The sequence below is a fragment of the Scatophagus argus genome, chromosome 21, assembly GCF_020382885.2.
Source record: "Scatophagus argus isolate fScaArg1 chromosome 21, fScaArg1.pri, whole genome shotgun sequence".
NCBI classification, from domain to species: Eukaryota; Metazoa; Chordata; class Actinopteri; family Scatophagidae; genus Scatophagus; species Scatophagus argus.
Genome location: NC_058513.1, coordinates 16,292,002 through 16,319,629, shown reverse-complemented (window position 1 = coordinate 16,319,629; position 27,628 = coordinate 16,292,002). Strand labels below are relative to the sequence as shown.

Below are 27,628 nucleotides of genomic sequence, written 5' to 3'. Positions count from 1 at the left end.
GTGTGTGTGTGTTACTCTGGGCAGATAAATAAATAACACAGTGTCTGACAGATGGTCGTTAGTAGAGGAAATCGTGTGAGAGACAGGAATGAAAGATCAAGTGTCTCTTCACGGTGATTCGCTGTGTTCTGCATGTAATGCGTGACGCCGTTTAACTTTATCAAGAACAGCATGTATCTGCACTTGCTGTTGCTGATCGGTTTTCATGAAATTATGCCGCCTCTCTGTGTTTCCACACCTCCGTGGATCCGGGTATCAAGTCCTGATGTTCTCTCATCAGAGCGGATTTAAATCAGAGTCTCAGGCTGCGGGTGTTTTGATTAAAATGCTCATTTTAACTTGAGAACTTGAGAAGTTGACTCCACTTGTTAAGGTTCTAGTGGTGAAACATTTACACAAAACCGAGCTTCACCTTCACCTTCGTCCATCTTCTCATCCACTAAAACCTCAACAAAATGAATTATTCTTGCTTTGTTATGTTCCTAGTCTTGCTTTTTCTGTTCTCTTAATCATCATTCTTTTATTTCCTGATTTAGATCATGATGTCTCAGGTTTTATTACAACTTGGAGCTTAATATTTTGGTTCGGCCGTGCGTTTAGTTGCGATGACGTCTCACTCGTGGAGTGAAACGCTGAGGTCACAGCGACACATCGTCGTCATTGTTAAAAAATAAGTACGAAGGCTGAAGAAACAGGAGCAGTGAGACTGATAGGTTGGAAACGAGAGCAAAGTTAATCCTAGTCGATCAAGGAACTAATTTAAAGGTAAATCTGAAAATGTCCCTTAAATGTTGTTTTAATGTTGACCTCTTCTCAACATGTCTTCAGCAAACCAACAGTCCAAAACCCAATTTACCCTCACGTACTGTAAGGCTCAGTGCAGAAGCCAGGACTGGGGCACGTTTGCATTTTTTACTCGAAACATTCACTTAATCAAACCATCAAACTGTCGATTGATGGCTCCGCTGTGATGGATGTTTGCACCCGACATTTTTGGTCATAATTTTATCGTTGCTGCCTTTTTTAAACTGCTGACAGATTAAACAGTCTCCTCGCCCGTGAAGTCCGCGGCCTTTGTTGTGTGATTTAGCTCCGCTGCCCGTTTTTCATGAAGCTTTAATGAGCCTATTATCACATTTCAACAAAAATTTCTTCTGACATTAGCGGAGGCGCTCTTTATTTCAGGCTGAGGTGAGGCACCTCCACTATAAAACACTGCGGGGAAGCCTGCAGACACCTCCTTAAATGTCATTCTGTGTGTATTTAGTTACTGCCCTGCTTTTATTACTATGGCTCGGTCCTGTTGGTGTTGTGCAGAACATTTTCTAAAGATATCAGGCCTGCTCACTCGTCATCTGCTTCCTCTGTCACTCTCTCCCCCTCACTCTGTCATCACTTCACTTACTGTAACTTTCTCCTGCTTTCTCGCACACTCTCTCTCCCACCCACTCAGATATTTCTGGAGAACAAAAGCAGAGAGAGAGAGAGTGAAGAGAGGGAGATGAAACAGAAGAGCAGGGAAGGCTCAGTGTACCAGCCCTGCGTAGGCTAATGAGTCTTCACCACTCCATCCCCTCCTCCCTCCCTTTTTTTCTTCCCCTCCACTCCCTCTGTGTCCGTTTTTCCAGCTCATCTCATAACCAAACGTGTCCATCTTACTCCCTTCGGGTTCTCCCAGCCTGGAGTCATTTCCCTCTCCGTCTTTGTCGTCTTCCTCCTCCTCCTCCTCCTCCTCCTCCTCTGTCATCTCGTTTCGTCAGTCCAACATTTTCATCACAGCTCTCTCTCCTCTCCTCCTCTTCTTCCTTTCTGTTCATTCCTTGTGTGAAGTGGTTATTTTCTTCCTTCCCCTCATCTTTCTCGTCAAAACCCACTCATTCCACCCGTTCATCATGATTTTATCCTCATTATGGCAGGTGCTAACAGTTCTCGAGTCCTCGCTCTCCATTTTTGTCAAACTGTTTGTTCTGTTTGTTTTCCCCTCCCAAGGACTTCAATGCATTCCATCACTATTTCTTTTCATAATTTGCCCATGTTTTCTCCTCTCTGCATACCACACACTGGCACATGGCCCCCTCCATAAACAACACAGACTGCTAGATTGTGCACTTGGCCGTGAGAAATATGAAATAACATGGTGGTGGCCCATTTAAATTTCCGATGCCACGCAGGACTTATCAGACCCTCTTCTGCAGCGGCATCCTGTTGTTTTTGCCAGTTGGGAAACTGGGGGCTTTCATTGTGCCTCTTGATGTGGATGGGCTCGTTATCGCCGCTCAACGCTGGGTGCCTTTGAATAGCAGGAAGTGGCCTCACTGCCCGAGCATACTGAGAGATGATGTGTTGCTCTGCGCCGCGCGATGCACAACGAAAAACACAACGTTGCATAAGCGAAAAGGAGGCATCGGCTCACTTCACAAGACCTGCAAGTGTGATGACCACAACAGCAAGGCGTGGACTGAACCCCACGCCAGCTGCAGGTCGGATTTGATGGCTGCTATCGTGCCATCTCAAAACTACAGTGGGTACTCGTCTGTCTGTCTGGTGTACCCTCATCCTCCTCCTCTCTGGTCTGTGGCGGCCATGTTTGCCACTCTCAGCAGCAGTAACTCCTGCTGACACTCGCTGGAGGGACTGGATTTATCAGGCCTCCAGATGAATTTATGTGTTCTGACGGGTCTGATGAGCGTGTCACACATATGCAGACTCGTATACTGTCACAGTTTCATCCCCACTTGTGATGAAATGACTGATCACTTCATTCATTAGTTTTTTTGACAGGAAATTAATCGTATACAATTTTGGTTTTGGTTTTCCTGTTTTGGTCTGTTTTGTACAACTATAAATGGAATATCTTTGGGTTTTGGACTGTTGGGCAGAAAAAAAACAAATGATGAAGAGAGGAACTTTGGATCTTATCTTCACTTGGGTGCATTTTTCATATTTTTGCCAGATGTTTTAGACTAAACAATGGACAGATTAAATGATAGTGAATATAATCATCAGCTGCAGCCACAGTCTCCTCAGTCCTGCTGTAACGTCACCATGTAAACCCTCTGGAAGCAGGCAGGGAGTGGGGGAAGAGCTGCTTTTGTGCGTGTGTCTAATTGATTAAACTGTGTTGTTGTTATTATTTATTGAGGAATACCAAATAAAACCAGACTCCATGTTAAATTAAAGTCTATTTTGGTTCACACACTCATGCATAGACTGTAGACAGCTTTTCATTCACACAGTGCTGAAACAGTCGATAGATTTACTAGTCATTCAAGGGAAACTTAAATTAGCAAATATTTAGATAATTCGTTAACAGGTTCCAGCTTCTTAAATATGAGAATTTTCAACTTTCTTTCTTTGGGTCTCGGACTCTTGGGTTTGGGCCATTTTTCACTTTGTTCCAACATTTTGTAGAACAACAATGAAACAACTGATTGTCAATAAACAATGGTCATCAGTTGCAGCCTCACGCTTTCCGTGAGAACAATAAAATCAAACGCCGGCACAAAACAAACATAAATCTCTCCACAGCTGATATACGTGTCTGTACATTTCTACAAGAAAACATCTAAACAATGAGACCCACACCCAAACAGAGTTGGGTGCCAAGCTGAAAGCTACACATGAAAAATTGATGTGGGACCAGCATGCTGGATCCGTGAGAAGCAGTACTCATCCCTCCCTCACACACACACACACACACACACACACACACACACTGACCCATATCCTGGAGATTGTGACCTTGTTGAATTCTTTGTTCTCAGGAAACACATTTCGATGAATTAAAGGTTATTTCTGTCTGAACTTGTCCACCATTTTTATGAAAATTATTTGAATTTCAATCCAGTTTTCAGCTGTAGTCCATCCATCTTGACAAAATATGCTGTGTGAACTTTTAAATTCTTGCTGTTTGGGCTGGATGATGCAGCAGCAGCAGCAGCACTTCAGATCAGGATGTGTGTGTATGTTTTGCACACATGCTGTATTGTGGGGTGCAGTGGCTGAAAGACATCCAGCCTCACAGCCCACTTTCTCCTCACCATGTGCAAGTGTCTGCTGCTCGACACTCCCCCCCGGTCTGGTTCATATTTAATGTGTTTTTCATTATTCAGGCCTGCTTGTTTGCAGTTGTAGGCCCATCTCCATTGCAACTGAGACGGTGTGTGGGTAATGCCCTTGTGTGTGAACGTAGTTTCCTTTCCCCCTCTCCCATCGTCACATTGACACCGAGAACAGGATGAGTTATTGCGTTGCTGTGGGCAAACACAGGATAAGAATAACAGAGAGCTGTGGAGGAGGACGCGGCGGCAAGGACGGCCTCTGTCGTCTTTTAGCTTCACCTCTGTCCGTCCTCCATGTTTCATCTGTTACTACGGGCACAGTCATGGCCGCCAACCTCTCTCTCTGTCTCTCTCTCTTTTTTTTCTTCTTGTTTTCCATTTCTTTCTCCTTCTCTCTCTCTCTTAATTGTCAGACTCCTTGTAAGTTGAAAGCTTTGCGCTCCCATTGGAAAGAGGAGAAAACAAAATGACACTTTGACTTGTCTGCCTGTGGCCTTTTTCTATCCTTTTTATGGTTTTGTTGTTGTGCTCCTTTTTTTTTATCTGTTGTTTGTTTGGCATGTAGCTGATGAGAGGTGCACTCTGAGGCCCAGATGAGAGCATTAAGTCATTGTATAAATAGATAAACTATTGATTTCATTCTTTTATTTAGTACAGCTTTTGTGTATTTTTTGTTTTTATGTGTTTGTTGCTGTTCTTTTCAGGCAAGTCTTTTTTGCTGTACCAGTAAACAATAGCCCTCAGTTAGGAGGAATCCTGTGAAAACATAACTCATTTTCAGAGTTACTGCTCTTCAAAATGAGTATTACCAAACAGCCACTCAACAAAATGATTTACATTAGTCATACAGCCCGCAGACAGTCCGTGGAAAGTTAAATTAACTTCTGCATGAACCTGCGAGAGAGATTTAGACTTTAAATGCGGCACCATATACTAATCCACAGCCTGGAGCTGCGTCTCTGACACTGAATGCAGTGCTGCCCTGGTGGGTTGTTTGTCTGAATTTCATTATCCTGAGTTGAGCTTTGTATATTCAACACAAGTCACATCTTTGCATTTTAACATGGTGTTTAATTTAGAGATATCTGTTTCTTAAACCGTCAAGTTGTTAAAATCTCATTTTCTTCTTTGTGAAAGGCAGAGGTAAACAGGAAAAATAATTGCTGCTGCTGGCATTGTTATAGAGAGCAATAACTACCCAACAGATAATGGTTGCAGCGTGGCTAATAGAATAGCAGTGATGCTTTCTCCGAGCCTGATATTCATTCCAGTTTCAGCATTTTGTTGTTGACTTTGAAGAAAACTTTTTTTGAAATCCCTTGGATATCCACTGCATGATCTTCTAAGAATTCTCCTCAGAGGACCTGGCAAAGGCGAGATTAGGGTGTGGTGCACACTTCTCCTTCCACATTTCTGGTTTTGTTGTGAAGCTTTCAAATCCCCGCAGTACAGCGAGGAATAAGGATCAAATTTAGCAGTATTCCTCTTTAAGCTGCGCTATGGTAATAGCTCAGTCTGCCATTCACTGAGGCAGTAATTTGAAAGGCAGTAAAAACCTTCCTCCATAATGAACAAGCCCTGGCTACAGCGGGAGCTCTTCTCCTCAGCCTCCCTGTGTGACTTTATCAGGATCCCAACCATTTCTCATTAAACACTCTTCGTCGGTGAAGAGAGAGGCAGCTGCAACCTTAGCAGGAGTCCGAGACACTCCTCCTCCTCCTCCTCCTCCTCCTCCTCCTTACTGTAGACAGCCAGAGGTCAAAGGAAAGTGGAGGTGATGCTGCTCCTGTACTGCAGGCCGAGATTTGTGGATTATGTGAAGCAAAGCAAAAGAGGCAGCACAGATCAGATGGAGATGGTCCGGTGTGTCCTGTGGTGGCGGCCTATAGCTGATGGGAAGTGCTGTGCTATAGGGCATCAGCAGTAGGACCACACACACCTGACAAGCCAATCTCCAGAGGTGTGGCTCGCCTTACACTGTTTTTTTTTTCTTTTTTTTTGTCTTTGTAACGATGGGATTGTGGGTCATATAGCTTGGGATATTTCTCAACCTCCACAAGTATTCTGACCAAAAATATCATTCTTTTGCTGCAGCAGGGGTGGTTAGTCTCAAGTGTTACAAATTTGATTTAAATTTAGGCTGTTATTTTGTTCTAGCATAACCCTGATTGAGAAGAAGCCATTAGGATGAGACCTAACCGTAACGCTATCTTTTTGTCGTATTAAGTCGGCTGGAGTGTTTGGCTTTGACGGAGTTGCTAACATTAGCTTAAACTCAACGCATCCCAGAGCCCTGCTTTACACAGTGGGAACTACTGTATGGGTTGGCTGTGGTTTTTTGTAACATAACCTGTACCTGGCAAACTAATGTTCTTTGTTAACTCCATGCTTCTTCGCTTTGGGTGTTACCTTGCTGCAATTTGTTAGTTGTAAGCTAGCTAGTTGAACATGCTAGCACTTGCACTTCATTTCTTACAGCTTCAGCATGTTGGGAAATTTAAAATTTGATACGGCAACTAGTTGTAGTTTCTAAAGCAGGATTTGTTCAATTGTTGTTCAAGGAAGGGGTTTAGCAAAAAGATAACTGATATTTTATTAATTGTCCGAGTTGTTCATGACGAAAAATTTCCAAACATTAACTGGTAACAGTGACGGTTTGCGGCTTGTCTAACAAACTGCAATGCGTATTTCTGTGCATTTCACAGGCTAAAATAATTGTCAGATTGGCTTAACACATTAATGTCTGAAGAGAAGCTGACATCAAAAAGAAAATGAGGGAAATTGTCTCACTTCTTGCTGGATAGACCAATTGGTCGAGGGTACAGGTGGGATGTCTGCTTTCCTTGTGTGTGTGTGATTGTCAGGGATTAAAAAAATAACGAATAAAAACAAAAGCATCATTCTTCATTATAATGCCTGGAGGCAGACCAGGAGCCATACCAGCTTTTTAATTCTCTGCTCATCTTCTTTGTTTCCCTCTACGTCTGAAGGCAGCCAAAGCAAAATCCCTATAACACTTCCATTTCCGTTTGGTTATTTTTACTGCATGCTTTTCACTCCCTGCTCTGTGATGTAACCCCAGTGGTGTGTCAGACTGAAGGCAGGAGATGCGGCCGCCGTTTTTTTTTTTTTGTATTCCCAGACTCGTCTTCACTAGCTTTTTTAAAAATTTTTCTTTTATTTTTAAATGAAGCCCACCCACTCAGTGCTGCGACACAGCTTTTCTCAGCCTCGAATGGCAGTGTAGGAGTCAGGGCATATCACTCTTTTTCTCCCTCTCTTTCTGTATGTGTGTTACACGCACACACATGCTCTATTTCTCCCTGCTTCCTCCATCATAACACCTCCACCCGTCCAGGACACCGCTGAGTCGTTGTGCTGTCAGCCAGAGCCTGACGCACTCAGCCACTCACATATGCGTCACCTCTCTGGCCCGGCGCCGCCGGCGTGCTGTTCGCTGTCCTCCACCTATACCTCAGTGGCCGGGGTCAGAGGCTCTGGGCTTTTCTGGAGGGTGGGAGGAGACCAAATGTTATTTCACGCTAAAGAAACACTGTCTTTTTTATTATTATTATTTGTCTGTTGGAGAGGATCACAGGTCATGCTTGGGGCAAGAACGCTACTATGCAGGTATATCTGTTGAAGATATAAACATCAAATTTTATGGCCTGATCAATCTATATATATAATATATATAATAATATAAATACTGTTACTATAAAGACAATTGACATTTGAGGGTTATAGTAATAATAACATTTTTGATAAGAATCTGAGATTTGGTTCTTTTTGAAGTTGAAAATACACTTCTCAGTGCTCTGACAAGTTGTACAACTATGTAATGGACATGCTGTTTCTAAATCACCTCAAATCTTTTAAATTTTGTTCCGTAGCTTCTTGACACACATCAAGTCGACCATATGTCGCCCGTCACATGCACCAGTTGTTAGCCACTACCTGGGAACATTAGTGGAGCTGCTAAGGAGCCAGATATTTCCCTGGTGGAGACCAAAAATAGAGCTAAAAGATAGTGACTCTTGTACTTAACTTTAAGCTCTACGAATGGCTCTGTTTTACAGTCATGAAATAAAGATGACAACTTTGATAACTGACTAGTATTTCTGATGCCGACCACTGAAGGCAGCAACATTTAAAGGACTAATCACACACGTATCCCAAAACAACTACAACAAAAAAACAAAACAAAACAGCAGCAGTATGAGCTAAAAAAAGCTATTATTTTGGGATTTGTCATAGCCATGGGGTAAATTGACAGTTATGTAACAACAGGACAAACAGAGATACGCCTGTAGTGCTTTGGGCATAACTGGGATGTAGGAATATTTCTTCTTTTATTGCGTCCGCTCTTCCTTTTGGATCGGAAGATGCCATTAAAGTTTGTTCTCGGCATGTAAACCAATAAGCAGAAAGAACAAATGAGCCACAGGTTCAAAGGACAAATACTCATCTAAATCAGGGTTATTATCTTAAAAATTAAATACCCTTTGTTTATGAAGTGACTGCCACCTTCAAGAAGTGTTTTTGAATCCCATATCCAGTTGTAATATGAAGTCTTCTAGTTCGTTGGTACCGTTTTTGACCACACCACAAACAAAGAGCGCTAATCATGATGCATTAAAAGTACATTTGCAGAGAATCTCATGGGAGAAAATACCACTAAAATACTCCCTTGCAAATATTTTCCTGTTGTTCCCCTGTCTTGTCATGTTCTTATTTTAAACTAGCCATTTTGCTCATTCACTTACAGAGCAAATGAACCAGAATGCTTTATACTCAAGTCTGTTTATGTTTACCCAATAAACAGACTTGAGTATAAAGTATACTCTGTCTGAACACTTCCAGTTTACAGTGAGTTATAAATTCAACATAGTACTGGTCTATTCAGCAGGCAGTAGGCATTAGAAACATTTCAAAGTGTCTGCTACCCACACAGTACGTCACTTTCTTTGCTCTCATGTTGGCTGGCTTTCTTTCTCTAAGCCTCTTGCTTGTAAAATAGTAGGATCCAAATGTTAAATCAAAGCTGATGCAGGCAATGTCCTAAACGCAGTTAACAGCTCGTGAAGCCTCCGGCTCGGTTGGCCCGCCTTCCTACTGTTCCACTCAGCACACCTGCATTTCGCCGTCCCAGCAGACTCACAACAGCAAAGGTCCATAACAGTATCTTCCCACCACTGCGAGCCCTCGTAACTGGTGCAGTTTGTCCTCCTTTAAAGTAGTATTGCTTAAGAGTAGACAGGATTGTCTTTTAGGCTTGTCACTAGGTATAACAGCCAGTGAGGAACAGTTCGGTGAGCCTCCTCCCTCGTCCTCTGTACTGCTTTGAAATCCCCATCGAGGTTGAAACACTGAGCAGCTTGGCCTTAATAGTGTTTCATCCATCAGATGCTTCTTTAATTTTAAGTGAGTGTTTAAACAAGGATGGGTGTCAGTGTTGTTGGGTATACTATGAAGGTAAAGTATAAAGATACATGGCTGCTTACAGAAAAACAGGCTCCTGTATGCATGCAGCATGATCATGTTTTGTAGGGATGCAGCTCCCTTCTCGTTATTAATTCAGCTGAAGTTTAGATTTACGATTGTATTCTATCCAAGATTACATGATGATGACAACATTTTGTCATCACGTTGCCTAAAAATTATGTCTGGAAATGTGTCATTTTGCCTGACCAACACCTGACCTTAAAAATACTCAGTTTTCAGTGACGTCCAACAGGGAACAGCAGAAGGTCCTCACATTTCGGAAGGTGGATGCAGAGAAAATTTGGCGTTTTTGCTTGAAAACTGACTGAATGTTCATCATAAAAACATTTGATCTAAATTAGTTTTCTTTTCTGTTGATTCATGGACTTCTTGTGCTTTTTGACTCTAAAGCTAAACTTTTTTTTTTAATTTCAGACTTAAACTCGAATTGTTGTAGAGATTGTTGAGTATTTAATGTCACAGAGTTTTAAGACTTTACTATAGCAAAGCATGTTGCTGCTGGTATATTGCTGATGTATTTTTGTTTTTCTGGATTTCTGATTTTGTGGTCCTGCTGTGTTTCCATCATCACTTTCCTCTTTCAGCTGTGATTTGTCAAAACAAAAAGTCTGAGCGGCTGATTCCAGACCAGTGGTGGGCTGGCAGCTTGTCTCATGTTAGGAAGCCAAAGCAGATAACATTACACCGCAGATTTACTTTTAATGAAACTTGGAGCTAGAACTGAAATGAATACAAAGTTTGTCTTTATAGTTGTTGGGGATCACATGATTTTCTCAGTATGCTGCTGAGTTCAGACATAAATGTGCAGCTGGCATAAAGCCTCCATTGACTCTTTGGCGAAATCTCAATTTGTGTTGACAGAAGTATCCCCTGCAAAGAATATTTTCGGTCTCATCACATCATATCATGTTTGCTCCGGCCGTGTATGTGCGTGTATGTATGCAGTAAATGGGTGTGTTGTGGTCTGGATGGGAGCAGTTCCCCATTGTTTTACATTGGAAGGAAGTCAGAACCCTCCACTTCCTGTGGTAAACCAGGGCTGGCTCAGTGCGGCGGCGGAGAGAAAACACTTGACAAGTTCTCTAACAGAAGCCGTGTGTGTTTCCTTTGGAGCACGCACACATTTTTATGTTAGCTTGCACTGAGGCCGATGCTAATGAAGATGTCCGCCGACTTTACAGCTGAGCAGACGTCTGTGCTCTCATATGGCTCGGCGCAGCTCACTGTGCCGTTTGCATTCATTAAGAGCCTGCACTTTGTTGTGAATATGATTTTAAATCCAGCTCAAATGGACGCCAAAGCAGAGGAGAAGGAGAGCGTTGGTCTGAGACCAAACACACAGCCGCTGCATACTTGCTTGTGCGTGAAATGGACTGATCGATTAGCTGATCCATAGCAGGAACAGTCTGGTGGTGTTGGTGCTGTCAGTATATCTGATGTTTACTTTGGCAACTTAAGACCCAAAGAGTGCCAAAAGGATCAGTTGATTCATTGATGAGACAATTAATAGATCAACAGGAGCTTCAGCTTTTTATCACTGGAGATGAGCATTGGTGGGTTTTCAAGTGCACAGGAGCCGTCACATCCCTGCCTCCTCTCCGGTGGCATCAGAAGTTGCTATTTGGCAACAGCGATTGTTGCTCTCTACAGAAAACAGCACTGATTCACTCCTTGGCATCTATCTTTTCCAATCTCAAACTTTTTCTTTTTAGTGCTCTTTAAATCAGTCTCTATTTTGGTAAGTCACCCGTGGTACATCTGCTCACATGACAGCTCCGTGTGACGTATGGCACACGCATTCATTTTTGCACGTGGGCCACCGTGTGCTAAATAAATGTCAGCGTGTTTTATTATCGTAGCTTGCGCATGATTCAGATTTGCAGGGATTTGAGATAGTTTAACCTTTAGCTTTCTCAAGAAGAATGTGTAAAAGAATCCAAGTGTCATGCGAGGACCACACTTACACAGTTATTTGTTATTCTGCCTTGGTAGACGCCTTTAAGGTTTGCAAAGAGGAACATCTCTGTGCACATGCATTTCAAAGAAACTGTGATAAAATAGGATCAAGAATCTTTGGAACAACTCGTTGAAAGATTTCTCGACTTCCTCTGTTTCTAACCTGGGATGTTACTGTGATGAATGGTGAGAAAAATTAGCAGTGACATGGAGAGTAACAGGGAGAATATCGGTGTTTAATTATCGACTGCTGGTTTGCTTCCCGGTGAGAAACTGGGGATTGACAACAGATTGGCAACAGGACAACTTTAGGACCCCACGGAGGCAATCTGTAAAGGTAAGGAGTCAGAAAGGAGCTGAACCGAATGCTGAATCGCTTCGCTGTCTGTCACTGAGTGAAGTCGTTGAGCTGAAGGATGTAATTCTCTGTGCTCCTAATATCCGGGATGTGTCTCAGTTACATGGCTCAGTTGCAATCTTTTCTCTTTCCATCGGGGGGTCTTCAAGTAAAAGATCGATTGTACTTTTGGTGCAGTTCTGACTGTCGTGACATGATCGATCAGTCACGGAAAAAGAACGAATCCATTTCAAACCGTAATTTGTTCCAACGTTCTCTCCTACAGATTAGTCATTTGGAGTTTTTGGACGAGGCAGTCCCTGTGAGTAACTAGTGATGACTTAGCTTTTTGTCAAACACCGTCTTGTCTTTTAAGCTCCTCTTTTTTTTGCAGAAAGTGATCACACAAAAGAGCTCAATTTACAATAATCATCCTCAGACGGTACCTTGCAAAGAAGCCTCATTTTGGGGGTCACATTGAACACTGTGAACACGGCCAGGTTCACCAAAGTCGGTCTGAACGATAATGATAGCAGAGTTTCTCCGCCGTGCTCCATGGGATCACTATCAGATGTCACGCTGCCTTCTCCCGTAATGACTCTTTGTCCAAGTGCGAAATTGGCTTGCTCCTTTGACATCCTAACACAGCAGCGTGGCGTTACAGCTCCAAAGAACTGCCAACGGAGTAAGTGCACCATTATTTCTTCGGTTTAGGAAATGGTCTGTTACCTTCAGAGAGGGCAAAGCTTTGATTTTACAGCCGACTAGGATGTGGTTACTGAGCGCAGTCCGTCTTCTTTGTCTGAGCCGTCTTCAGCTGTGTTCTGTCTTTGTTGTTGACACAAGTGGTTGACAGATGTTCTGTCAGGAACCAGAACGATGTCCACCGCTTGTCTCCACGGTTTGAATGAAAAAAACATGTCTATGTCTTCTGTCAACCATAGGTCCTCCCCTTTCATGTTCCCTGCTTAATAGGCCATTGATCCGTGTGGCAGGACATTGTACTGCGATCACTGGTAACAAGAGAGCAATCTGCGCAGAAGAATAGAAGCGCTCTCTTTCGAATAAAAGAGGTACAAAGATGTGTTTCCCAAGCTTAAAAAGAAAGGCTAGTGGAGAGAGAGACAGAGAGAGGAAGCTGCCATAAAGAGGTAAAGCTTCATTTTGCTGTGTGGAATTTTTCCAAATCTCAGTAACAAAGTAATTTCAATTGGAGGTTTAACGTACAATTATTGTGCAGTGGCTGAATAAAAATGGTTTTATTGCCAGCAAAGCTTGCAGTCCTTTTTTTAAAATTTCTTTACACCAAAGCTACTTGTTATGTATAATACAGTAAGTGTCACAATCAGTAGTGCTCTTTCAGTTTTTAAATCTAAATATGGACACACATCTGAAGAAGATACAGACTTTGAATTTTGTGATCTGTTGTAGTCCTCGGTTTCATCGCTTCACGTATGACATTTTGAGCCGCTCGACTTGTCTGATGACAAGCAAGCTGCTCAAGACGTCGCCAAAGGTGCTAATAAGATACGCCGTAGCAGCATTGCAAATATGCAGAATCTATTACTGTACATCATTGAGCTTTCCGCACACGACACCACACGCTTCATGTGTGTTTTCACGGCTCGCTGTGCAAGCGATGCTCGTATCGTCTTCAAAGCCTGTATTGATTTTCACGACACTGATTTCACTAGACGATATGGCTCATCAGGTATACGAGGTGAGAAGCTGTTTTTGATGGGTTTGTTGGTGTTGAACCTGTAAGAAACGGAGGTGTCAGAGGAGAGGTGTCAGCAGAAGGATTTCTGGTTTTGTCTGTAAACACAGAGAATAAAAACGTTGGATTGCTTCAAATCACTCTCAAATTGTGTGTTTTTGATTGCCTCTCACAGTTTGTTGGTATATTAGTCTGACGTATGCTCACACTGTGGCTCGGGTCAGGAAGGCAGCGCTGAAAATCCTCTGCACAGGACTCCCTTCCACAATCAGTGTCAATCTCAGGCTGGCCCAGTTCTCACACAATCATGCCCCACGGCTTATCCTATCTGTCCATCGACAAGCTTGATCTTTCCACCAGCAAGCCAATCTAGCCTGCTGTGTGGCTACTGGCACACACTGTGTGGTTCTGCGATGGGAGAGATAATACTTGAGTATTTATTTGGGCTTTCTGGGCTGGTGGTGAGCTACATGTTTGAAATGCGATGCGAGGTTTGCCAACATACACAATTTTTTTTTTCTTTTTTGTTCTGTGATAACAGGCCTTCTTGTCTTTCTCCTTAACTCAACAATCTTTGATCTCTCCACACATGGAGAATCCATTGGCTTCGACTAGTTTTCATACGCCTGTCGTAATTTAGATTTTATTAATAGCTCACTTAATTCCAGTGGGGTGTATTTATTCTGAGTATAAATCATCTGTTCCTCTGCTGGCCTGTTGTGCCTTACAGTAGATCCATCCACACTCAAACAGGATTATGAAACAATCCCCGGGTGACGCTGCCTGTGCTGCCCGGTGATGCTCCCCCCTACTCCCCCCTCCAACTCCCCTCTTCTCAGCTCCAACCACTGTGGCTAATTCTGCCTGCATGCTCCCTTGGGCGTAATTGATCCTCATATCATTAACCGTATGTGGATCTATCCTGGGAAACGCCCACTGTTTTACTGCTAGTCCTCGCTCATTGAACCATAGAGCCCAGTGAGCTCTATGATTGTGGCTTTACCACAGGATTCTGCATGCAACAGTGGCTGCAATGTAAACTATTTTGTTATCTGCATGGGCAGGCCCTTGAGATAGAAACTCACCGACTGTTTAGTTTAAACATGGGGAGGCGTAAAAAGTGGAGCTTGGCGGCGCGGAACCCCTTTGCCACAATAAGGGGCCGCTTGGGCCCCAGGAGGAAGGGTGTGGAGGGTCTGTGTGTGAGCAGCTTGCTAGGCGTCCTCCGGTCCCACACCTGGCTGATCGGAGACGAGGATGTGGCCTTGCTGCTGGCCTGCACCTCCTTGCCACGCTACCAGCACCAGCGAGCTCACTCCCTGTCTTTCTCTTTCTGCTCCTCGTCTGCAGATGGTGGGAGTGAGGACTTGGCAGACCCCCGCTCGCCCAGTCTAGACCCCCACCTGAGCCACATCGCCCAAGGTAAGCAAGCACAAAATTTTTCAGTTCTGAGTTTGTTTGGTTTTTTTTATTTTTTCCCCCCCAAAAGTAAAAGTTCACATGTCGGAAAGGAGAGCAGTTGCAGGTTGTAGTCTGGAGCCTCGGTTTTGCCCTTTAAAGCCTGCCCGGCATGTCTTCCCTGCTGTTGCTTGCTATGGAGTGTACTGAGCTGCTCCCAGTTGTGAATGTGCATTATGTGAGTGAATCAGTCGTTGAGTTGCTGAGAAATGGCGTGCACGCTCTTTTCCCACCTTTACCTTCTCATTTCCTGTAATGCCTCTCTCTTGTCGGCCTCTTTCCAGACTCCATTTCTTCTCTCTTAATGTTCCTCAGTGGAAACCCACGGGGGACCTGTTTACCAGGTTGTATTTTGTTCGACTTTATGGCAGAAAACTAGACAACTACGGGAAATGAATTTACATTTACAGGCAGAGAAGTCTTGCCTCTAAATCTGAGCAACTTCTATGGGAAATTCAGCGTGTACAGCGGTGGATCTAGAAGGATCGAATGCATAGAAGGAGTGTCAGAAGCTCAGCGATCAGAAAATCTTTTGAGTATTTATAATTACACGTTGGCTTTTTTCCCCCTCCTTGTGCATGTTTTGAGCCGAGCACCTCGATGAGTAGGTGTTTGTGTTTATTCCGAGGCTTGGAGTGGCCCTTAAACATGTCTCTCGTCACATCATCCTAAAATAAAACACCATCATTTCCCCCTCGACGCTTCCTGTTTGCTGAGATCTCACCGCTGAAGTGCGGCTTTCCCTCCCTCTCCGCCCTCCGTCTTTACCCTAAATCACACCTCTTGATTTCTGCTCCAGCATATCACGGTTGATATCTGTTTTCATGAGGAAAACAAATTTCCTGGGCGTTGACATTGTGTACCAAAAAGTGCTAAATTTGGCCATTTTTTTGAATCGTAATTGGCTAATAGTACTATAATTGAATGTTTTCATCCAGTATTGGAACGCAATAAAATTGGATCTTGACTACTGATAATTGCATCCAGAATGCCGAGCTCCCCTTGGTATTCACACGAGCTCTGCGTGCATGAGGAGAATTTGCATGCTTGGGGATGTAACCGCTGCTCTGGCTGTTGTTTTTGCTTCTGCAGTGACATTCCCCAGTGACTGCATGGACTGGCTCCAGTACTGCTGGAGCCACGTGTGGACGTGTGTGTTTTCCTTAATTCTCGCAAGTGTTTCTGGGCCGGTCTGTTTGCATGACAACAACCGGTTTGAGCGTCATAAGGGGCTTGCCCTGGGATTGTCACGGACTGGTGTCTGATAATGACTTCGCGTCTCACTGTGGCGGCTGCTTGTCTGATGCGAGACGGTTGCTTGACCAGTTTGCTTTCACAGCTCCGTCTGCGGGGAAATGGGCAGTCAGAGGCAGGGCTGATTCACAAAATGGATGTTGTGTTTACAGACAGCTGGTTTTTGTTCATTGGGGAATCTGTGTGTGTGTGCGTGCAGTCCCCCCCCCCAAAAAAAAACCCCAAGTTGTCGTAATTTATGGTTTTTGAAGCAAAAGAGGAAAAGTGGGTGGGTGAATGATGGAGAGCGGTTGTTTGTGCTTCGTCTGTAATTACCACTCATTGTACAAGCCTTTTTTTGTAAATAAAATGCTCTCTCATGGTCATGACTGTGCTCTTTTTTCGATTGTTCAAACACATTCCCGATGGTTAGAAAATCCTCCTTTAATACGTTAAAATGGCGGGGTATTGTGTTTCTGTGGGGCTAGCAGAGGTCAGGCGGGCTTGTGGTTTCGAACAGTGAAAGTGAAACGGCACGTGTTGCCTGCAGGGCTGTTCTCTCTTCTGGGTCACACCGGTCTTGTTGCGCTCAATACTGGTGTTGCGCTGCGATCAGAATTCAGGCTGAGGTTCTGTCAGAGCACTAACATCTTTCGTGCACTTTCTACACGGGTGACCAAATGGAAACACCAGTAGAATCCAGTGCAGTCCAGCGTAGAAACCCTTCACTACACACAACTAGTGCTAAACTGATCAATCAGCTGTTTGTCTTCTGTGCCAAACGTTTCGGCTCATTAAATGTGACTAAAAATTGACCCAAAAAAAACTATAATGAACAAGTTTAGTGAGTTAACAAGTCATAATAGGAAAAAAGTTAACTGAAATCACTGACTTTGTGAATTTGTTTGCTATATTTTTTGCTAAGACTTTTTGAAAGCCAATCAACTGTTGGCAGAATATCCCTCCCGTGTAGCTGAAATGATGTCCACACATGCAGAGGAAGAAGGTCATCATGACATCAGTTAAACACCACCTTCATACACCCCCGGGAATCATACACTCTGACTCTTTGAACCTCATTAGATTCAATGCACCATAGTAAACAGAGGAAAGCATCTCATACAGTCTTGTTTCCTCCTCCCGTCCTGCAGGTGGCAGCATAGACAGCGACTGTGCCTTTGAAGGAGACTACGCCGTGCCCCCGCTCTCCATGACCGAGGGCATGCAGCACATTCGCATAATGGAGGGCGTGTCACGCTCGCTGCCCTCCTCGCCGCTGCTCACCCACCAGACCATCAGCGTCAGGCTGCAGCCCATGAAGAAGCTCACAGGTAAAAGCGCTGCAGTGAAGTCAGATTCATTAAAAGTGAAAGAGCTGAATTAGTCAAGCTGCGTTGTCACATTTTCAAAAACCTGGCTTTGGGAAGAAAGCCAACAGAGATGTGGGCTGAATCTTGTTCAGATTTGTCTTGAAGGCACTTCCTTGCCTGTAGCTGTCCTCCCCCACAGACTCATTGTACTAATACAGCCTCCCTTTACCATTCAGTGTAGCTCTGTAGGCAGGGACTCAGAGAATCGGGCGCAGTGAATTAAAACAGATTTTATGACACAAAGTGAAGAGGAGTGGAATGGCATCTCACCCCAGTGGTTGCCGATAAGCAGTAATCACTTCCCGTATTGCTTACCCGCTAATTGTGAGTAGAAACTCAAAGCAGGGCCCTCTATGGCCTGTGGCAAACACTGCAATTTCCAATTCTTGTAATCACCAAAGTCCTACCTAATTGACAGTGCCAAGAACAGCTGAATGGACTGTGAGCTGTGGTCTGCAGTCTGCAGTTCTTTATCGCTCTGCGCCTCCCACCGCTAATCGTTTCCTTCCACACTCATCTCTGACATTCAGAGAATGTGGAAAATCGCCCTCCCCTCCCTCTGACTCCCCATTAGCTGGATTATGAGACTTGTGTCGTGTTTCCTTTGCTGTTATGAAGGGGGAAGTTGTGGTTTGGTACGCAGGACAGCGTGGACATCAGAGGCTTGCTGCTGTACAGGATTGGATTCAGACTCCAAAATGAAATATTGATATTGCAGCTTCACGCAGTACCAGTGCAGCCTCCACACAGAAGCAGAGTGGGTGTGAAGGACTTTAAAGCTTGATTCAGTAGTCACCACTAGGGTGCACCAGCCTCTCAGCTACCTCAGATCGTTAACCATTTGTGATGTGCCGGGAGGACCATGGTTTTTTACATCACAGGGAATGATTTATACTCTCTCCTGGGTCATCCAAAGTGTGGGTTTTAAAGAGGAAACACACCAGAAGTGATTTTTCTTCCATTTTTAACTGGGTGTGCCACACTGAGCTGTGGAGGCCTCTGCGTGGGTGACAGGGTCCAGCAGGGGGAATTAGAGCCGTTTTCATCGCACCTTTTCTCTGTGGTTGTCTCTGCTGGTGGAGGAGCCGTGTTGGTTCCATTTGTGTTGTTTTGACTTCGTGTTCCATGGCCTGATTTGATGTCTACACTTTCATCTGGCTGACTCAAAGTGACTTATTTATTTATTTTTGACTGTGTACATGAATCTGTAAATTTCCATATGTGCTGTCCTGATGGGGGAAGTTGTTTTCAGAGCAGCTTGATTAATGATGTGCAGTGCTGTCTCGTTCCTGCGTGAGGTCTCTCTGCAGTATCGTTGCACATGTCGCCATTTGGCTTGTTATATTACACCTGTCAGGTTGCGTAAGGGCCGCTTTTAGATTTTAACTCGGGAATCAGGTATTTTCTCATTTTTAATATCCTGTCTGTCTCAGCTGTGCACTTGCTGCATTTGATTTGTTTCACCTGTGCATAATTTCCTCTGCTTACACTCGTCATCTTAAGTATTCATGTGTGCGAAAGACATCAATTTGGCAGCATGAGCCTTTCGCTGTGTTAATCCTCCCAGATTTATGTCTCTGTCACGCCACCTATTGTGTCTTAGATTGTTGTCTGTTGTAATAATTAAGTCAGTTCAAAAACAACATAAATCTTCTGACTTTGCGCAGCTACTGTGGCAGACGTGGCATCATGAAAAAGCCGTTTTGCTCCTTTACAATACTGTGTGCGGGAAGCCTTCACATCGATGTGACGCTACGTGACTCTGCGGCACGTCTGGCGCTACAGCAACATGCACAAAAGCCCTCAAGTGTCCCCACCGTCCTTCCAAGTCCTCAAAGACCCGTGTCTGCTCTCGAGTGGCATCGAGCACCAGATTGCATAAGGTCTCAACCACCCCGGCTTTCTCACCCTTTAATTAATTCAACTCAGCACCACTTCCTGCACAGCTTGACGACACCAAGCGTGTGTGTGTATGTGTGTGTGCACGCATGCTGGCGTCAAAGGCCAGAACCCCTCCCAAGCCAGAGATGGCAGAGGTGGGAGAAAAAGTGGTGTCAGAGGAGCACATTAGAGAGCAAACAGCAGCAGGTCTAAAGGCTGCAGCACTTTGATGTCCCCCCGGTGGCCTCCGCCAACCGCAGCCTCTCTTTGCGCTCCTGCGTAGCCCCTGATTGGCCTTAGGGACGCAGAATGTCTCTGAGGACTTGAGTTATTCAAGCTCAAGGCTCTGATAGAATGAAAACGCTATGAAAGCACTGACCTATTTAGAGAATCATTGAGTTTCTGATTTGATCCCCTGTGCCTGTGAGACGACTCTCAAGGGGGTCCTCAGATGCTCGAGGGGTTAACTCGGGAAGCAGAGCGGCGAGGAAGGCAGGGGACGCAGCGGATTCATGTCAGATTGTTTAGTTGGTGGAACCACAGGTTTTTTTTTCACTTAAATGTACCTTTGTACTTCTGCTTAATTACAGTTGTGAATATAAGACTTTCTGCTTCTTTCAGTAAAATAAAATCTGTTGCAATCGGCCTGCTGATGTCTTTCTCTGAACTCGTCAAAACCGGAGTCTTCTTTCACTTTAATCCAGCTGAATCAACAATAATAATTTTATACTTTATTAAACCCTCAGGGGGAAAGTGTTTTTTAATCCCTCTGACCTCCAGAGAGGTGGGACTACACGGTCAGAGGGAGAGTTTCTTTAACTGAACTAACTTACTCTGGGCGTGACTCTGGATTGTCCGCTGAGAGGACAGCGTCTCTAACTATTGTAATTTGATGTATAATTACAAGCTATTTCAGTTTCTCAAGGAAAACGTTCACTCTGCGATACATTTTTAGATCGAGTCATGATATAAGGCTCTTCTGTGTCTCATGAAAACATCTGTTCTCGCTAGCCGGGTTTTCTCCAGCATTCCTTCATCTTCAGGTTTTTTTTTCTTTTTTTAACAAATCTGTGTTTAAGTTGTCTATTTTTGTTAAGACTATGAGTGGCAGTCATTTCTCCTTCTCGCAGTGATATCTCCGTTATGAGTTGTAATCGCTGATTGCTTATTTGTTCCTTAATAAACACCTCCGTCAAGTGTCAGGCTCTCCAGAGACGTCGTCCCACTTGATTGATTGGCCCTGCTCCGCTCTGAAACATGGAAAGGAATCTTTTCAACATCCCTTTCCAGATTACACCGCTTGCCTCTAATTAATGGTAGCAATCAATACAATTACTGCCTCCCCATGGATCGCCACATAAAGGTGGAAAATTGCGTTTGGCCTTAAAACCTGAGAACAGGCTTGATTTCATTAAACCACCTAATTTTTCTGCCACTCTTGCTGCAATTATCACGTAATACGAGTATATATAAAATCCATTGTGTCTCCGGTGCTTACAGTAATGGCGTGATATTCGATTGCGCGGCAGTACAGCACGCTAACTTCTGAACGGTCACGTGATGCAGGTGTAAAAATGCTCGGCAGCAGTGAGGACGATCGGCGCTAGCTTGGCACGTTGTGCAGAACTGCTTAGTCAGGTTTTATGGCTCATTGTGTGGGTTGTCTTAAAGGATCCACATTAAAACAGTCGAGCTCTGGTAAATTAGCTGCTCGTGATGAAAGCTGCAGCTCTGGGCTTGTGTCATTGTTTGGTGTTTAAGTGTCTTAATGGAGATGACAGGATCACTTGTTGGGAAATGTCTTGCACAGATGAAATGGACTATAATAAGATTTTTTCTTTCTTAAATGCCGTTGCTGAAGATCATGTTGAGGCGCATTATTTTGGTTTCTAGTAAGTGTAAAGTATCATTACCTAAAGTAGATGATGAGGCAAGTTATGGAAAAGTTTGTTAAAAACGAAAGGTTTCAGTTCATCATAAAATATCTTCTCAGTCATCTTAAGGGTCGCTTACGTGCAGCGTGATGAAAGAGGGGAGTGATGAAGGCATTTCAGTTTTACTTTTAAACCTTCTGCAGTTTTTTTTATTTCCAACACAAACATTTAACAACCAGTCATCGAGCTTCAGCTGTTTCTCAAGTTAAACATTGACTAAGTTCTTCTAAACTCTTACGACTTGCTGCTTTTCTTTGTCTTATCTGATAGCAAACTAAATACTTGATTTAGTTCAGAACAAAACCAAACCACATGATTTTACCACACGGTTTCATCAGTAGGAGTTTCCCCAGTTGTCACGGAATTTCTTTGAGCACTTTACAGACTTGAAGATTTAAAGGTGAGCTTTGTAATGCGGCTGCGGGTGACTCATTAAGTAAAAGTCCTATAAAACGTTCAGAATTGTTTTTGTCCTGGTTTCTGGGTTGTCATGATGTCATCTGACAGAAACCTGCAGTGCACCACGCCTTGGACACAAGCCTGACATTTGAGATGTCTCAATCTCCCTCTCTTCACGCCTCCTTAACCAGCAGCTGGTTTTATATGGCATTTACTGTCCTCTGTGAATTTTGGAAATGAACACTGACATTTGGGGCATCTCGATCTCCACGCCTCCTTAAACAGCGTCGCACCCTGAGAACATCGTTCTTCAGTTATCGTCATTATTTCTTGCTTCAACCGTCCCAGCCACGGCGGACCCTCCATATCATTTTTTCTGCTGTAAGGAAATGTGACATTTTCAGGTGGATTGTCGCGGGTGAAAAATAAAGAGTGAGGGTTGAGTGTAAGGAGAGGAGTAATTGAAACGGAGGTATGATGCCCTCAGGAGGGGCACTAAAGAACCTGGTGGATTAAGTGCTGTGGCAGAAATTCTTGTCATGTTTTGGTCACCAGCCAAGTACTCTTGATGATTCAGTGATGAAATGTCATTACAAATCTGACTTGTCTTCATGAAGAGAGAACAAAAGGTTGTCTGTGTCAGCCATTTGTTGCAGTTCATTAAATTCACGGCTGGTGAACTTGTTGCAGAACGGCAAAAGCAGTTGAGAATGATGAGAAGGTTGCTGACGCTCTTTCAGATGTGTACAGTGTAGCCGGTTAGCTTAGCACAAAGATTAGAAACTGGGGCTAGCCTTGCTCTGTCTAATCCCAACAAAACCCTTCCAATAACACCTCTAAAGCTGACTAATTAACACATGGTGTTTTTTGAATTGGTGCATTCACATTTAGGTTTGTGTGGCTTAAACAAACGAGATAAAACATGTTAATATTTGAGCTTTAGAAGTCCTGGGAGGTGGATTTTATTACTGTTAGGCAGAGCCAGGCTAGCCGTTTGCCTGTGTTTACTGTCTAATGTGCTAAGCTAAGCTAACCAACTGGTTGTTGTGGCCTCATTTTTAACTGACTGAATGCAAGAGTGTGCCATCGGTCTTCTTATGGAAGCTGCCGCCAGTAAACACATTTATTCCATATGATGATACACTTAACTAGAGGAATCCAACACTTTGAGATGCTTTACTGTATCCCGACCACCCGGATCACTCCAGTCAGTCTTGACTTATAACTGAACAATTTGGACTGGAGACGACCAAAAGCAAAACTCCAAAATTTCACTGTTTATATTGTAATTACTCAGTTCAGACATGAAAAAAAAAAAAAAAAAAAATCTCAGAATTAGAGAAGCAGAAGGAACCTCAAAGGGGTTTATTGATTAAAATCCCAAAGAAAAATGCAACGTGCAATTAAAGAGTAATAATCATGTGAATAGACATTAGGGCGAAAAAAAGATGAAGAAATCAATGGTTGTGAAATTAATAAAGGCAACAGAATTGATTCTGGGAGGTGCACAGCTCAGAGGGAAGGCTTTTCAACATGCAATGAATAATTTGTCGTCAAGTACAGAAACAAAGAAAAGGTTCATAAATGACCCTAATTAGTTTACTGCAAGAACGTTTTCTAGAACCACTTAGAAAACTGTTGATTTAAGGGTTGGCACATCTGATGGAAATAATAAATACGATTGTGGGTAGCTTATTATAAAAAGGTGGGTCTGCCACTCTCTCTTATATGGAGAAAAAGGCTGAGGGAAGATGAAGTCGGCATGTTCAGAATGACAAAACACCACATAACATCGCTGGAGTTTTGTGGACGGCACATATTTATGTTGCTCTCAAAGCGTAGTTTTCGACTGGATTGATTTCTCCCAAGTTTTTACAAAAAGCGCAAGTCATCAACAAAGTGCAGGTTGTAAATGTTTCCCGATGCTTCGGTTTCTCGCACTCATCCAACCTCCTCGAGTGAGTGTATTTGTGCTCATTTTAATAATGATAGTCATTGTGTCTTACAGTTATGGGCAGGCATGTGATCAGCCACCCCCACCTGGCATCTCATTGAATTACATTGCATGTTGTTGCCGAAAGTTATTTTTTCCCTCCAGAACTAAAAATGGCAGAGAGAGAGAAAAAAAAAGATTGTGTTGTCCGATTGTCTGCAGGAAATGTCTGATGAGATCAGGCATGATGAGAGACCTGGGTCTTCTGTCGCAGAGGACTGGTGGCACTCAAAAACTTTGACCTGCAGCTGTAGCACGTCTTTAAGGCTCCTTGGTAACATGCTGTAAATAGTGTTCGGAGATGTCACCCTGGGGAAATAAGTGTGACTGGAGGAGATTAATAAAAAAACACTTAGAAAACAGCGGGCTTACAGCCTGACGGATATGAACAAAAGCAAAGCCTGCACACGATAAACTCTCAGACTGGCCAGTTTGAACCCCCCAAACAGCCGTAAAACATGGCTGCAGCTGTACAAACAGAGTTTCAAGGGTAAAACAAGGACAGACAGGGATGCCTGAGCCCCGGAGGAAAATGCAGTAGGTTTTATTGAAACCCTTGTTCCTGTCAAATGATGCCGCTCCTCTTCTTTCCCCACTCGTGTTCTTACGTGTCCCCGAAGCTCCGTCCACGAACTGCAAAACTGTGTCCCTTTAATAATAATAATAATACCCTTCCTTCCTCGCTCCCTCCTTCGTTTTTCTTTTTCTTTTTCTTTTTTTCAATGCCATTTTCCTGCCTCCCTCAATACCCACCCTTCTCCTCCCCCCCTCCTTTTGCTCTGCGGTTGCCATGACAACAGCAGCACTGCACCATTCATCTGTTGGAGACCTGGGCTCCTGCTCCTGTAGAGAGAGAGAGAGAGAGTGTGCGCCTCTCACATCTATACATAACACGCTCAGCGCTAATGCAGTCACGGAGGCGAATGAGGAGCTCAGTGCTATCTGTGCGGACAGGCTCCTCACTAGAAGAAAACAGCTTCCTGTGTTGTTTTTATCCCCCCCCCCCCCCCCCCCAAGCTTTCTTTCATAGTGACGTGAGGTTTTGGTCGCCTGTCAGTCCTCGGTGCTACCGCCATGGCAGAAGTATCACCTCCATGTCCTCCAGTGACACAGTGACTGCTGCGTTCTTCCTTCCTTCTTCCCTTTTCCTCCCTCTCTTTCCTCCTCCTCCTCCTCCTCCTCCCCCTCCTCCTCTCGCTCCTCCCGTCACTGCCATATCTGCCTGGCTCCGTATCATTTTCTGCGACTGAACTGTGCGAGCATCCTCAGCACTGAAACCTGTGGAGATTTCCTCCGAAAGGAAACAAGAGGGGAGAAAGAGAGCGAGCTTCTGTTCCTCCGCACTGACCCTCCCCTGCTCGGCTGCAGGTGTTTCTCCCCTGCTGTTTTTTGTTTTCTCTTCTCTCTCTGTCGTGTTTTTGATGAACTGGTCATCGCTCAGGGAGGAAGGACTGCTCGTGTCGCTGGAGGGGGAAGGAGGGGAGCTGGTGCCGTACTCCAGCCTTCAGGAATGCGAGATCTGGTTTGAGAATGGTGAGCCCTGCCACACCCTCTTTTGCTTGTTTCATTCCTTCCATCTGTGCCCGCAAAGTGTGTCTGCCCCCCTTTTCACCTGCTGCTCCACCTTTCGCTCGGCCAGAGCTTGCTCCAGGTCTGTCTGCTCTCCGATCTCGAGGGCTGGAGCGGTTGTGTCGGCCGCTGGTTCGAATGACGTTTGTACAGACAAGGGGCTAATGGGAGGAGCGCAGCAAAGTATTTTCTCTCCATGAAATGATGCATTTGTCAAAGGGCTGCACTCTAATGACAATGTAGGCTCGAGGACCTGTGAATCAACCAGAGTGTGATAATGTAAGTGTTTTTTTTTTTTTTCGTGGCGAGCTGCTCTGTTTCATGCGTCAGCGTGGGTGAGCATTCAATTGTCTTTGAGTGTGTGTGTTGGTGTGTGTGTGTGTGTGCGAGTATGTCTGTTGCAGTGTGTGTGCGTCTAAGCACAAGCTGTGGGCGGCTAATGGTGCTTGTTCTTGTTTTGTTTCTCACTTTTCCTTCCAGAGCACTGCATCGTATGTAGCATATGGTTGCGTAAATGGGTTGAAGTTGGTGGGGAATAACCCCCCCATACACACACGGCATGCAGTCGGCGGCAGCAGTGGCGGCGGCAGCTTGTTGTTGTGTACCAGAATCACCCTGTCATGTGCTGGGATATGGTTCCTCCTCCCGGTTCCCGAGCTGCAGGCTGCCTGCCTCCCTGCCTGATCCCAGGGGATTGCTAGCTGCTGTGTGAACAGAACAAAATGTCTCAATAACACTGTCTGCCAGAAAAACACAAGCACCTCATCAGCAGCTGCTGCTGCTAGTCTCAGGTGAATGGTTGTTGATGAGGCGCCCACAGTCAGTTTTCACACCACTTAGTATCACCACCTGGAGCGTTCTTTGATGAGCTTACTTTGTCAGCTGTCATTCAAGATGTGTCGGGCAATGACACTAAGCACTTCGATTTCAGGGTGGCTAAATAGCCATCTTGATTGTGTCCAAGGTGGAAGGCTTTCAGATCCCTGATGGAGTTACTTGAATCTGATGGAAAAGGTGAACTTAGGTCTCATCCTTGTAGATAAGCTGCATCCCTCCATGGTTATGACACAAGGCTTTTTGTATTATTTTTCTTTGCCTCCCCAGACATTTCAGCCGAGTGATGTTTATCCCACAAGAATTTAAACACACCAATTCCACCGTACAGGAAGATACTTCAAGTCTTGTTTGAGGCACTTATAGAGCTTGTAATTGAAAATATACATACATAGCTGCACTATGTGAAAATACCCTTTGAATGTATTGCTTAAGGTTGTCATGATAACACAATTTCAAGCTTTGATACAACACTAGTAACAAAACAAAACAATACCTCTTGTCATACGATGGAAAAAGTCCTAGACACAAAATGATCACTCAACACATTTGTAATAATGTTAATATCTGTGCAGCCTTGGGTTAAATGGAAATCAGTTTTGTTTTTTTTTTTTACCAGCTTTGTTATTTGAGATACTATCAAATGTGGATATCGCAGCATTTTAAACATGTGGCGTTGAAAAAGCATTGATACTTTGATACAACCTTAACTGATACATTACAATCTCTGCTTCCTCCCGCGTTCTTCAAATGTTGTGTAGTCTCTGTTGGCGCCTGTGATCTCATATTTATTCACAAGACATGTCAGTTAAGCCGGGATTTGAATTGCAGGTAATTGATGTGGCCCACTTACCTGAAAATCAGCCAAATAAAACCTCATATACCCTCTGCAGTGGTTCAGAGTGATATTGATTTATATAATTGCTCAATTTCCCTCGCTTGCAGTCCCTTGAGCGTCTGTCGGACAAACGGCTCGTAAGCCTAAGATAAGTTGTGAAGTAAATATGACAGGCCTTGGGTCAGTTTTTAGGCATCACTTAACCTGACACACAGTGTATGAAATGTAGCCCTAACTGGGCTCCAAACAAAGTTAACATGATGTTAATTTGTTAACCAGGGGATGATAGGTTATATTCTCCATTTAGTGACAGTCTGGCATCTGGATTTCTGGTGGAGCTGCAGGCTTTTTTCCCCTCCACTCTGTCCTGAATACAGAAGCAGCCTGCTGAGGGTCTCTATTGACGGGTGGGCACAGTCTGTGCTATGCATGACACACTGGCTATTAATCAAGCATCGACGACACTTTAAAAACCCCTCACGTTGTTTTCTCTGTGCCAAAGGTTAGACAAGGAGTCCAGTTATGAGCTGCGTGCTGGTGAAA

At 44.1% G+C, this 27,628-nt stretch overlaps 1 protein-coding gene across 16 annotated transcripts in view; it reads left to right on the top strand.

The window, feature by feature from the left end:
- Positions 1 to 27,628, top strand: part of tanc2b (tetratricopeptide repeat, ankyrin repeat and coiled-coil containing 2b) — a 126,957-nt gene that overhangs the window by 47,880 nt on the left and 51,449 nt on the right. For 10 of the 16 annotated variants that reach the window (XM_046378297.1, XM_046378316.1, XM_046378300.1 and 7 more), the window contains 2 exons: positions 14,927 to 14,998; positions 17,419 to 17,598. The exons of 2 other annotated variants lie outside the window; for them this stretch is intronic. In XM_046378297.1, the coding sequence (XP_046234253.1) occupies positions 14,927 to 14,998; positions 17,419 to 17,598 (252 nt within the window). Of the gene's footprint in view, positions 1 to 14,926; positions 14,999 to 17,418; positions 17,599 to 25,079; positions 25,378 to 27,628 lie in introns of those variants that run through there. 4 more of the 16 variants (XM_046378305.1, XM_046378303.1, XM_046378309.1 and 1 more) reach the window with 3 other exon arrangements.